Genomic DNA, 15,110 nt, shown 5'->3' on the forward strand with positions numbered 1-15,110 from the left:
ACTGTTTGATATATCTAGTACTGCAGTTCACTGTATCCCGGTGCACTGTTTGATATATCTAGTACTGTAGTTCACTGTAGGCTGGTGCACTGTTTGATATATCTAGTACTGTAGTTCACTGTAGGCTGGTGCACTGTTTGATATATCTTGTACTGTAGTTCACTGTAGGCCGGTGCACTGTTTGATATATCTAGTACTGTAGTTTACTGTATCCCGGTGCACTGTTTGATATATCTAGTACTGTAGTTCACTGTAGGCTGGTGCACTGTTTGATATATCTAGTACTGCAGTTCACTGTATCCCGGTGCACTGTTTGATATATCTAGTACTGTAGTTTTCTGTAGGCCGGTGCACTGTTTGATATATCTTGTACTGCAGTTCACTGTATCCCGGTGCACTGTTTGATATATCTAGTACTGTAGTTTTCTGTAGGCCGGTGCACTGTTTGATATATCTTGTACTGCAGTTCACTGTATCCCGGTGCACTGTTTGATATATCTAGTACTGTAGTTCACTGTAGGCTGGTGCACTGTTTGATATATCTAGTACTGCAGTTCACTGTATCCCGGTGCACTGTTTGATATATCTAGTACTGTAGTTCACTGTAGGCCAGTGCACTGTTTGATATATCTAATACTGTAGTTTACTGTAGGCCGGTGCACTGTTTGATATATCTAGTACTGCAGTTCACTGTATCCCGGTGCACTGTTTGATATTTCTAGTACTGTAGTTCACTGTAGGCCGGTGCACTGTTTGATATATCTTGTACTGCAGTTTATTGTAGGCCGGTGCACTGTTTGATACATCTAGTATTGTTGTTCACTGTAGGCCGGTGCACTGTTTGATATATCTTGTACTGCAGTTTACTGTAGGCCAGTGCACTGTTTGATATATCTAGTACTGTAGTTCACTGTATCCCGGTGCACTGTTTGATATATCTAGTACTGCAGTTTATTGTAGGCCGGTGCACTGTTTGATACATCTAGTATTGTTGTTCACTGTAGGCCAGTGCACTGTTTGATATATCTTGTACCAGGTATGTACGACCTAGAAATAGTGCCGTATGCGAGTACCAAGTTGCGAGTCGCAAGTAGCAAAATATGCCATATGCTAGTGGTAAAAACGGCATATGCGAGTGGTAAAATGTATCGTTTGCTAGTAGCAAAAAAGCCCTATGCCAGGGGTAATACAAGGGCTTGTAACGTTTGCTTATAATCACAGTCCCTCTATAGGGACTGTGTTATAATATAACAACGTACGTTCAATTGTGTTTTATCACAGTAAAATCAAATATTTACCATGGTTATGAAATGATGTGTACATGGTTGGTTAAGATTGGCATGATGCTGTTAAGGTTTTTACTTCAGGGGTGATTCATGTATAAAAATAATGGTAGCAAATAGGGGTCAACGCGATCTAGCTTAGGTGTCAACCGGCGCACGCCGCTCTGTACTAAACATTACAGTCGACTAGTGTACGCGGATTACATTGCGAAGGTCGCAAATAAAAGCAGCTTTAACTACTATTTCCAGTGCTTTTTGTTCATTATTCATTTAAGTGTTTATATCAAAAAGTTCGTTCAGTCGTTTGCATAGAATCGATGTTTGCTCTTCACGAAATTGCACAGGAAACGTGAAAGCACAATAATTTAATAAACGGCCATGACCAGCCAGCACACTCCGCATAACATGTGAAAATTGTTTTTTCTTTCGGTAAAATTAGTATGAACCCGTGGTCAGCGATTAAAGAATCATAGAATTATAATTGTAGTTAGTAAAAACGGGTGCATGTTCACCAAAGGGTCACAGAATTCTTGTGTCACGCGCCGCCGTTTAAATGAAGACAATGGCAGGTTTCAAAAGTAGTCACACCTCGGAGAGGTGTTAAATTTGCCACGACCCAAGTGTTAACTAGCACACAATTCCATGATACATAGTATATAATAAAGAAATAAAGTGCATGTTGAGTGATAAGTCCGCATGTTTACGAGACGTCACTCACACTTGGAATGTATTTACACGCAACCCGGATCAAATTTGAATTGAAACAAAGAAGCGTTTGCCGTTGCTTGGTCAGGATAGAGAGACAATTTCCATGGGTATATGCTAGTAGAAGACCTTCAATGCCCTAAATACTTCGACCTAACCACTTTATTTGTACAAGTAGAAAAAGTGATATGTTTCGTTAAAATAAGCATGGACATGTTAGCATTGAAATAATCATAGAAGTACAGTTATCATCAGTACAAGTAGACTCGCTGAACAGAAACTCACACGCGAGCCAATGTTGTTCACTGTAGGCCGGTGCACTGTTTGATATATCTTGTACTGTAGTTTACTGTAGGCCGGTGCACTGTTTGATATATCTAGTACTGCAGTTTATTGTAGGCCGGTGCACTGTTTGATACATCTAGTATTGTTGTTCACTGTAGGCCGGTGCACTGTTTGATATATCTTGTACTGTAGTTTACTGTAGGCCGGTGCACTGTTTGATATATCTAGTACTGTAGTTCACTGTAGGCCGGTGCACTGTTTGATATATCTTGTACTGTAGTTCACTGTAGGCCGGTGCACTGTTTGATATATCTAGTACTGTAGTTTACTGTAGGCCGGTGCACTGTTTGATATATCTAGTACTGCAGTTCACTGTATCCCGGTGCACTGTTTGATATATCTAGTACTGTAGTTTACTGTAGGCCAGTGCACTGTTTGATATATCTAGTACTGTAGTTTACTGTAGGCCGGTGCACTGTTTGATATATCTAGTACTGTAGTTTACTGTAGGCCGGTGCACTGTTTGATATATCTAGTACTGTAGTTTACTGTAGGCCGGTGCACTGTTTGATATATCTAGTACTGTAGTTTACTGTAGGCCGGTGCACTGTTTGATATATCTAGTACTGTAGTTCACTGTAGGCCGGTGCACTGTTTGATATATCTAGTACTGCAGTTCACTGTAGGCCGGTGCACTGTTTGATATATCTAGTACTGCAGTTTACTGTAGGCTGGTGCACTGTTTGATATATCTAGTATTGTTGTTCACTGTAGGCCGGTGCACTGTTTGATATATCTAGTACTGTAGTTCACTGTAGGCCGGTGCACTGTTTGATATATCTAGTACTGTAGTTTACTGTAGGCTGGTGCACTGTTTGATATATCTAATACTGTAGTTCACTGTAGGCCGGTGCACTGTTTGATATATCTAGTACTGTAGTTCATTGTATCCCGGTGCACTGTTTGATATATCTAGTACATGTACTGTAGTTCACTGTATCCCGGTGCACTGTTTGATATATCTAGTACATGTACTGTAGTTTACTGTATCCCGGTGCACTGTTTGATATATCTAGTACTGTAGTTTACTGTAGGCCGGTGCACTGTTTGATATATCCAGTACTACAGTTCACTGTAGGCCAGTGCACTGTTTGATATATCTAGTATTGTTGTTCACTGTAGACCGGTGCACTGTTTGATACATCTAGTACTGTTGTTCACTGTAGGCCGGTGCACTGTTTGATATATCTAGTATTGTTGTTCACTGTAGGCCAGTGCACTGTGGCAGAGATTTCATTAACGAATCAGCACTAGCTGTGACAACTTTACCTGTATCAATGATTTATAAATTGGTAAAAATACATACAGCATCAAACAATTCTATTTGTTTTCCTTTGAATGGGAATGACTCGCTCTTGACAACCTATCAATGTGTACACACAAAAAACAGAAATAAGTGCACCCTTCAATACTGCAATATTCTGTGAATATATTACTCTGATTCTAAGACAAATACAGGGACTATATTATTTACATATTTACCTTTTAATTATTACCACACAGTTAAGGATTCATTAATGTCTGTTATCTCATTAAAGTTAATCACTAAATAATGAATAATTACTGACCTGCACATCTTTTCACTTCATTGGAGTTATCCACTTACTTGTACATGTACTTTTAATAATACTGATGGCACAGCTGATTATGATAATTCATTTTAATCGTAATACTCTAAAGATGATAATGGTGATAATAAATAATTCAATAAAAAGCCCCTGTTTATGTCAGAAGACATTGCGACTGAATTTACGTATTCACTGACCTCTGTGATGAACCGAAAAATAATATGATAACGTAAAGTTTGCCCTTTCTCCCAGTAGTATAAAAGTTGTAGTTTTTGTAGCTCGTTCTCTGCAAAGGGATGTTAATGTTCTTACAAGGTCTATATGTAGCCTCACTTGAACCTTGTAAATTGCTAGCTGAAATCAAATAAGTTTGTCTATTTTTACTTTCCCCTTGTTGCTGGAATTCCGGTGATAACTGTTTTCTTGTGGTAGCAATAGTTCAAAAAATTGTTAGCAGTCCGAAAATATGGACTTTGGGTTTTACCTCTCTTTGTGTGTCTGTCTGTCCATATCTAGCCATACCTCACACATGCTTTGACTGATCAAGTTCAAACTTCACATATACATCAGACAAATCAGACATAAACACATGCATTTGTTTTGTGATCCGATTCAAGATGGCTGAATTGTGGCCATTTTAAGACCAAAATTGCACCAATCAAATTGTCACCATTCTGGAACTGGATCTCTGTCATGTGTGAGTGTATTTTGTTTGAACACAATGGGACTGTTATGCACATGATTTATTTTATTGGACCAATTTCAAATTGGCAGACTCGCAGTAATTTTGTTTTTCCAGATTTATATATCTGCCACACCAGAACCGATCAAGTTCAAACTTCACACATACATCATATCAGACATATGCACAATCATTTGTTTTATGATCTAATTCAAAATGGCCAAATGGCAGCCTTTAAAAGGCCAAAAATATATCAAAATCAAAATGTTCAACAAAATGTTCACAAATGTTCAAATGTGGTACATACACTTGACATAATGGGATCATGATGCACTTCATTTTTGTTTTTCGGATTTGGTTCGAACTGGCAGCCATTTTTCTAAATAAAGTATCTTCGACATGCTTGAACTGATCACAAACTACACACATACATCAGAAATTGTATCAGACAAATGTACGTTCATTTTTGTCACCATAAAATCAAAAATGGGTGACTGATGGCCATCTGGCTTAAACAATTTCAGTACCACATTTCAAACAAATCAGTCAATAGTATGGATATCTCATTGATACTCGTGTGATATACATGTAACATGCCTACATGTATAATACAAATAGGGACTGTCATTGACAATGACTTGTTTAACAATGTTTCCTCAATTAGATTTTGTTAGATTGGCCGACTGATGCCCATCTTGTTTAAACAATTTCAGCTCTGCAGAGCTATATCTCGTAAATATCAGTCAATATTATGGATATCTCCATGATAGCCATGTGATATACATGTATCATGTCTATATAGATTTTGTTAGATTTTTGATGATTTATGTAGATATTTGTGCTCCATCACTGCATGTATAAAAGGTTTAAATACATATTAAACTAGACTACTTCACATTCTTCTGCTCTCAAATTCTTTTTGTGTAAGAAGTACCTAGATTTGTCTATTCATTTCAATCACAGTTATTTTTAACCACTTGATTGATTATAATTTGAATACATTTACCAGCATAATCAATGGTTAAAAGTTAATGAGATGCAAAAGTTATGCTAATGTGTAAGCCACCGTTGACATAAATGTTATAGAGTATTTTCTCACTAATAACATGTCGGCACATGTAATGCATTAAAGATAGAGAAATAGGTTATACAATCTTAAATTGAAAAATGTCGTTTAAACATTTATGAATAAATGATTATGAAATTTGTTATTTTTTTTCCAAAATACGTATTTGAATGTCAAAAGCGTAAATACTTTCTGACGGGTCCATATTAGATTCAATGTGTACCAAATTATATGTTTGGAATGAGCAATTATGATGATAGTATCTCTTTTGAATTTCACTATATTTTATTAATAGTAATCATATACATTGTATTTCAATTACCATATTAGATACTCAATTTCAGTAGTTTCTTGCTCTAAAAAAACCTTGTTATATATGTAGATTAAGATTAGCCATCCTGTCACTATAAAACCACATGTATAGAATTTAATATTTTTTTTCTTGGTTCTAATCAGTTGATTTATTATTAACAAAACAAATTATTTTATCTACTTAGCAGAAATAAACTAATCCATAATTGAATTAGCTTCAGTCTTTTTTATGAAACCAATATATTATTCCGGGAAATTTATTATTGTGCAGTGTCCACATATAAAATTTAACTGATGTTGGCAGGGATACTTTAGGTGTCTTTTCTTCTTACAGAAGTTTATGTTCAGGGAAGTGAAAAAGTATGGATTTACTTTTAGTCTTTATAGGTAAAGCATTTAGGTAGTACAAAAATGTAGCATGCGTCATCAAATTTAACGTCATCATTATATTTTATCTGATTGTTTTTCATGAAAATATATACACTTGCATGTCAGTACTGTTGTGTACTGAAGCAGCCAATTAATGTTTGTTCTACTATGCTTCAATCGGATGATGTGTTGTTGCTGCGTAGGGTTGCTCTTCATTTTCTCTGGCATTCCGTCTCATTTAAGTTATTATTAACATAGAAGCCTACTCATAAATGCAAATACCCAGAATTTATTCATTTTGCAATAAATTGTACTCCAGGGCAATATAGGGATATTGACTTTAAAAATGAGGTCGGGGTGGGGTCACCTGCCTAATTTTTGAAAAAGTGATAGTTGTTTATTAGTGGATAGTTGCTGTGTTGGCAGTGTTGTAACGCTTCAACCATAGGTTCCTACGGCAGAGATATTATGCCATACAGTGTATCTTAAAATGTAGAATGTAGGCTGGTGATATACGCTGAAAAAAATATATATTGGTAATGATGGGGTACTTATTGTTGTCTTGAATTATTAGTAAAATCTGGGTTTTAAATACATGTGTAGTCTTAAAATTTGTGTGTGAACATTGTGTTAAGACAAGTTTCTCAAAAAACGTCATGCAAAATACACTATTTTATTGAGAAATGGAACAATAGCTTCATGATTGTACATAATAAACCAATAAACATTGTCATGCAAATTATGACCAATTTTCTCAAAAAATACTTCCTCCTTAATGCATCTTCCGGTTTCAATCATGAGTTTATAATGCACAGAACAGAGCACCAATCAAGGAAATTAGTGGTACATTCTTGCAATGAATTACATTTTCAATCATTCCCCTATTTTGGAAATACTGTGTAATGGTCCCATATTTGGAACCTGGCTTAATTTGCAGTATTTTGAATAGCGCAGAGCTTAAGTTTCACTGGTTGATGTACCAGTGATATTAAAACAAGATCTATTGCTTTAATACTGTACATGTCTTATAGTTATATGGTTGCATCAGATTGAACAGCTGATTTGAAACTGAGATAATAAAGTTCTTTAGAGGCACTGTTTGTTGGCCTTATGTATTCATCCCCAGGGTGTTTTTCCATCACAGTTGGTATAGTTCATCTTGTTTCATTAAAATGTCCATAATTGAGGTAGTTTTGGTGAAAATGATCACAGAATATATAAAGAGATATAAAAATAGTTTCTGTCATACAGTCTCTGCAGTTAGCAATGCTTGTGGTAGTTTGGATTTTGCTATCCCTGACCTAAAATTCACATTTCCTAAGAATTCAGACAGATACCCCATGCTATACATGTACTGCACGGAGATACTGTACTGTTTATTATCATTCATTAAATTGAAATGGGCATTCAATTAAGGTTGTGCAATGTTTACTAATCTTGGACTGGATGATCTGATATTACTTTAATACTTAAATTGAACAGATTGTATATTTTGCATGACATAAGCTTCAATTTTAATTATAAAACCACTATACACTTACTAGTAGGCTGAAAAACATTTGAATCAGACATTTGAAAATTTAGATGCTGTATTTTGGTAGGTGCACCTGGCTGAGAGTATAACATATTTTGAATTCTTGATTATATTAACAGAAATATCAAAATGTATTTCCGCCAATAATTATATACCTTATATATAAAATATGTTTTCGAAATGCAGTCCCTCACCCTCTTGGCTATTATTGCAGATTTTCCGTTGCCGGAGTGATTTACACTGCAAATTTTGGTTCTGCAGGCGTCTCTAGTTGTGCAATAAAAGATTGGTAAGAATTATAAGTTATACTCAATGGTTGAGGAGAAAATAAATTAACTGCTTTGTTGAGCCTTTAGGTAATGTTTAATGTTGCAGAGCAAAATGATTTATGCTCAGTCTTAGTGATAATTAAGAAATATGGTTTGTGTGTTTAGAATTGGTACAGAAATTCATGTATCATAAAAGTCACACCAAATGGCTGTCTGGAAGCATTAACTTGATACGTCATATCTATTTTAATTCACTCCTAAGTGTATTATTCTAATTTATTAGTATGAAAATGGAACATCGTAATCAGCTTACTAATGATCCCATATAAACAAAACCCAGATATTGTCCTAATCTTGCATGACCGGTTCACCTGTGTATTAGAGTTATAACCAGAAAATGAAAAATACTCTAAATTCTGTATTAAAATTCAAGAAAATGAAAAATACTCTAAATTCTGTATTAAAATTCAAGAAAATAGCCACAGTTCTTTTGGCTATTTTGTAAAAACATTTTTCTCCTGTCCATGTTTGTAGAAATTCAGAATATCAAATACGATGTTGTGCCCGTCTAAAATGACAGGTAAACAGATGGCTGGCTGTGCGTGCATGTGTCCGTGTGTCTGTCCACCCATCCATCTCAGATATTCCTGGACATCATACATCCTGTCACTCATATGCATATCATTTGTTTCAGAGTCTGATTCAAGACCGATGGCCATTTTAAAGTGCTGAAAGTGCATCAAAAACACACATTTTTGCCGTTTCGAGAACCAGATCTCAGTCATGTGTGCATTCAAACCTCGCACATACCGGTACATTCAACAATATGAGACCTGGGTGCGTGTCATTTTGTTTAACAAATTAATTTGGTCAAATGGTGGCCATTTTGTTTTCTAGAATGTTTTTCTCTGGCATGCTTGTCATTGTTAATTTTATTTTATTTTTGTTCTAATGGCTTTTATTATCTTCTACTCAGATTATTCTTGATAATAAACATACATGCATGTACTAGTTAGCCTTAGCTTAACTGTGTACATGTATGTGGAAAGTATACTGTTAATACCAATTTGTACCAATTTACCAACCTGACTGCCACTGTCCTGGCAACTAATTCTTGACACATGACTTACTTTAGAGGTTTAACTTACTGGTTTATTAAATATTTGTTACCATGACATGTTGATGAGGTGAACTGTCTAAAGACTTGTATGAAATGCATTTGAAATTAAGGCGCCAACTCATTCCTCATGGTGAGAGATTAACCACTGTGTGATTCAGTGCTTTGGTAATGGAAGAACCCGTTGTAACTATCTCCCAGATAAACCACTGTGTGATTCATTTTGTTTTTCAGATCAGATTGAAAATGGCTGACTGGTGGTCATTTTGTTTTAATGACTGCTGTTCCACAGTTATATCTCTCACATTCCTTATTCTCATACTGATTGAGATTATTCAGCATCTTATACATGTTAACAATTGTTTCAAGTTCTAATTCATTTTTCAGTTTTATTTATTATTACACGTAGACTTTGAATACTATCCAGCTGTCATCCATTTTCTTTTCCATTATGTCCATGTATAGCGGGGTTCTCTTCTTGAAGATTGACAACTATTTTACAGTGTTGACTGTACCTGTATGAGACAATTTCATTCAAAATTGTAATGATGACCATAAATTACATTACATATCCATATTATTTTGTCTCTGATTCAATCCAATGAAGCCAAATATTTTAATCAATTTGTCGATAGAGGGCGCTGTGCAGTGGTAAAGTAAGCAAAAAAAAAGGTTGGCCGAAATTTTTTTTGTAGTGCACATGCTGACCAGATACATTAATTTTTTTTTGCAGCTAAATAATAGTTTTCTCAGAATTTAAGTCTATTAAAAGTTAACATCTTTGAAGGTTACAGGTCAGAGTTCATTCTGTTCGTCTTTCGGCCAAATTTCCTTATACTGGCTCATTAAAATATTACACCCATATTGAGGTAAATGCACAAACAGATCAAATATAGTAATTGAAACATTAATGTACTATAATATTATTGATATCAACTCATTACTAGTGTTATCAAACTCAAACCTGGATTCATTACAGTATTTTGAATAGCACATGGCTTAGGTTCCACTGGTTGATGTAATATTAAGACAACATCTATTGCTGTACTACATATCTTATATTTATATGTTTGCATCAAATTGAACAGCTGGTTTGAAACTGACATAATACAGTTGTTAAGAGGCACTGTTTGTTAGCCTTATGTATTTAACCCCAGGGTGCAATATTCCATCACAGTTGGTATAGGTCATCTTGTTTTGTGAAAATAGCCGTAATTGAAATAGTTTTGGTGAAAATGATCACAGTATGAAGAGATATGAAAATAGTTTTCTGTCACATCTCTGGTGTTAGCCCTCTCTCTGAACAGAAACATTCAAATCAGAGACAATTCATTTTGACATGGGGAGGGGTCATAATTGGGAACCACAATGTTATTTCATAATTCATGCAGTCAGGCTTAATTCACATTGTAGTCTGGGAGTGAGATGTTTCCATGGAAACAATTACTTTTTGATGATTTCCCCTTAAGCAATAAGCCCTATTTTAGTTGCCATTTTAAATTGAATATTGGTCAAAATACATTTCATGTTAACATGTAATGTTTATGTAGGAGACAGAAAAATTTGTTATCAGCGATTATCACCTCCACATTTAGCAAAAAATAAAGAAAAACTAAAAAATATTTTTTTTTAGTAATAAAGATGAGAAAACAATAATACAAATAGCAAAATACATAGAGAACTGTTTCAAAACCAGACAAAAACAAAACAAAATATTTCACCAACTCAAATATGATAAAATATATTCAAAATCCTAATAAGGATACGTGCGCAATAAAGATTATATGACTCGGAATTCAGAAACTAGTCTAATAGGGCACCCCAAGGTTTTACTCTAAACTTTCAAATACCATGTCACTGGGAATAAATAAAATTAATAATCATTCTCAGAAAATTCTTGTGTCAAAGTTATGTTATTTTCATCCATTCATTTTTAAAATTGCTTATTTACTACCAGCATTTCATGTGAAATATAACACTCTTAGTTTGTTCAGACCATAAGTATTATTTTATTATTTATTTGGACAATCAGCTTATGAAAATACTTATGAATATACACATGTATGTACAGTATTTTGTTGTATTGGCTGTCATTCATGATTTGAGAATGGGTCTTCACTGAAATCTAAAAAAAGCTTCTCCATTTTTATCAAGTTTTAATATGACCTGCCAGTGGGCTTATGCAATATACTTTTAGTAGATAATATTTAATTCAACTTCTTTAGATTACACAGATTATACGGAATTTAATGCAGTAACCATGTTCTTTCTTGAGATAAGAACCTGAAAATACCCCTAAACTCTAAATTTACAGGCCATTAGAAGAAAATGGTAATTTCCTAAGGGATTTATGTTTAATATCCTTTTTTTTATTCGTTTTATTACAGACCCATGTTTGGTTCAGTTCTTCATCTTAACAGAGCAACTTTTCTAGATGCAATTGATAAAGAGAAACCCCAAGTCACTGTGATCATCCATATATATAAAAATGTAAGTACGCAATCACAAATTTTACACCTTGGAAAGAAATCATTACTTTATAATACTGATAAAGTTGGTTTTGAAATGCCAAATCTGACAGATTATGGTTCTGCCATGCCAAGCTGGGTAATTGAATTACTATTTTGCCACAGGCTATAATCTCACCCATTGGCACATATGTTGCATATTATACAGACACTGTATTTTGGATTGACTTCATTCTATTGCACTAACTCAGGAAATGAGGTTAAAATATTCAAATGTGTCATAAATCATACATTATCAGCTGACATGCAATTTCCTGACAAGATAATAACTTTCCAGATCACTAACTTCATCATCTTTCAGAGAATGTTAGCTTATACCATACTCATCTGTCTTAGCACCCAGGGCACCTAGCTCCAAAAATCATATGTATATATGTAGATCTGGTTACATTGCATTGATAAAAGCCTCAGTGTTCACATTCAGTCAATAGATTGACTTGAATATAAAATCTTGGAAAATCCTGTGTCAGTGACTCTTTTAACTGCCAAACTGCTGTTCGTTAACTTTTTAATGATACACAATGTACTTGGGTGGTCAGAACTGCTTTCAGTACTGGTAGTTTCCAGTATGCTTGATGTATTATGATGACAGATGCCTGCCTGTCTTTGTCCATCAGATCATACATCAATCTTATATCTTAATAATATACATGCAATTATTTTCTATTATTTAAATGATTTTTATTTTTGTTTCAATCCAAGTACCATTTACGAACATATAAATTACCCAGCATAACATTTTTTATTTATGTGCACTTCTATTGGTGATTAGCAAATGCACCAATGGACAGTACAAATTTCATTCCAAAATCACCCGTCAGTAAAATTTTGGTTTGTACAAATGAATTGAAACATGGTTCATTTGCTATACATACATACATAATGTTTGTGTATATAGTTTGGTATTAGTCAGTGCATGTTAAATAGCTTTACAATGTACATGTAAAAATTAAGTGAAAAATCTGCTAATAAAATAACCACAGGATAAATTGTATGTAATGCAAGGGATAACAAACTAAATATCAGTTCTGCAATCAGTTTTTGCAAATTGACTATGCCACCACCTGAGTACATTCAGTTTAATCATAGACCCTCCAGTAGAGGGTCTATGGTTTAATCTTAGTATGGATTCCAAAGAATCTCAAGATCAAATTACACCCACAGGTGCATGTACCTGTATGGTTTCTGTGCATGATGTCCAAGTGAGTGTGTGACATTGTGTGAGTGTGAGTCGGCCGGTGATTGCCACTATTTATGTACTGACTGATTGTGCAGTTAATCAAGTATGAGGATAGACCTTGTAGATGTTCAGTTGTGCAAGGTCAGTGGATAATACCGTCCATGACCTTACAAGTATCTTTTTGTATCATTCCACTCTATGAATAAACTTGGTGATGACAATTTTGAGTGTTAAAAAACATTGAAATTGTAAATTTACATAATTTATGCTTATCAATCAATGTGCATTTGCCGTTAGGATTTTTGATTATTTGCAAAAATATAGCCTTTAGTGATATTTTTTTCAAAATCAACTGCAATTGGCATTATGATGAATTATTTATAGTACCGTAATTATACTTTGTTTTCCCCAAATGTCTGCCATCTTGAAAATAATTCGTAATTGTTTACTTTTCCTAAAATGGTAAGATATGCAATACCATCAAATTACAGTGATAGATACAGTGACAGATGAATAATGTTGTGTTGTTATCCAGTCTGAAATTTTCATTTAACTGTGATAAAAATAAAAAGGGTGCCGTAACAAATTTGTTTTTAAATTACTCTTCATTATGTTCGTATTTTTGTGATTTATGTCACTGGCATATTGTACCAAACACTTTGACTAGAAACAATCACTAGGTTAGAGCATTCAATTGTGGCAACATGAATATGGTGCTTTATGTTTTATTACATGTTTTCATTTTCATAGACATTTGCTGCATAAAGTACTTTGCTGTTTAGTGTACACGTATGCACCATTAATATGCAATGAGATTTTTTCAAAAATGACATCACCTAATTTTGTCACCATTTCATTACTGATTTGTTTTTATTCTTGCCCTTAATTTTTTTTTAATTAAACAATGTTTTTAATTAAATTGAATATTAAATGTGGTTTTTGTCATGCTTTCATTCATCTTGGTTGATACTGTTCACTTTAATTAACTCATGGGGAAGGTTGTTTAGTGAAGGGAAAATGAAGGTGTTAATATGAAAAAAAACAAACATTTGTTATGTTTGTGATTGTTGCTGACAATGTAGGTCTTAAAGAACGAGAACACATTGATCAGTCTCCTTCTTATTTGATTACAGTGAAATGGTAAAATGTCTGTTAGAATATATGTTTGATTTTTCATTTTATTAAATAGTAGCATGTGCACTTCTCTAGAGATCCACTTCTAATGGAACAAATATGGTATGTGAGCTTCTTTAGAGATGTGCTTCTAATGGAACAAATATGGTATGTGAGCTTTGGAGATGTGCTTCTAATGGAACAAATATGATAAGTGAGCTTCTTTGGAGATGTGCTTCTAATGGAACAAATATGGTATGTGCACTTCTTTAGAGATGTGCTTCTAATGGAACAAATATGGTATGTGCACTTCTTTAGAGATGTGCTTCTAATTGAACAAATATGGTATGTGCACTTCTTTAGAGATGTGCTTCTAATGGAACAAATATGGTATGTGTACTTCTTTAGAGATGTGCTTCTAATGGAACAAATATGGTATGTGAGCTTCTTTTATAGAGATGTGTTTCTAATGGAACAAATATGGTATGTGCACTTCTTTAGAGATGTACTTCTAATGGAACAAATATGGTATGTGAGTTTGTATTAGAGATGTGCTCTAATGGAACAAATATGGTATTTGAGCTTCTTTAGAGATGTGCTTCTAATGGAACAAATATGGTATGTGAGTTTCTATTAGAGATGTGCTTCTAATAGAACAAATATGGTATGTGAGCTTCTTTAGAGATGTGCTTCTAATGGAACAAATATGGTATGTGAGCTTCTTTAGAGATGTGTTTCTAATGGAACAACTACTGTACAGTATTTCCTTTTAATCAACTCATGTTAATGTTGTGTTGCATACTGATATCTACATATACTATATACAATACAAATTGTATTTATGTGAATTTCTGGCTTATACGTTATGCAATTAGTATACCTAAGCGGATTAACAATCCTAATATAGAATGAAATACATGATTAAAATCTACCATGAATGAGAAATTGAATGTAATACGATACTACCCTTAAAATCCTGAAACATTCAGTTGAGAGAATTGTATTATAAAATTGTATAGTTGTTTTCCAATCAGTGGTG

At 34.0% G+C, this 15,110-nt stretch overlaps 1 protein-coding gene across 1 annotated transcript in view; it reads left to right on the forward strand.

The window, feature by feature from the left end:
• LOC100369029 (phosducin-like protein) overlaps positions 1–15,110 on the forward strand; it is a 94,610-nt gene that overhangs the window by 32,517 nt on the left and 46,983 nt on the right. Inside the window, exon 4 of the mRNA XM_078009037.2 lies at positions 11,638–11,740. Within this exon, the coding sequence (XP_077865163.2) occupies positions 11,638–11,740 (103 nt within the window). The remainder of the gene's footprint in view (positions 1–11,637; positions 11,741–15,110) is intronic.

Source organism: Saccoglossus kowalevskii, chromosome 3 (assembly GCF_978046115.1).
Source record: "Saccoglossus kowalevskii chromosome 3, keSacKowa6.1, whole genome shotgun sequence".
Classification (NCBI taxonomy): Eukaryota; Metazoa; Hemichordata; class Enteropneusta; family Harrimaniidae; genus Saccoglossus; species Saccoglossus kowalevskii.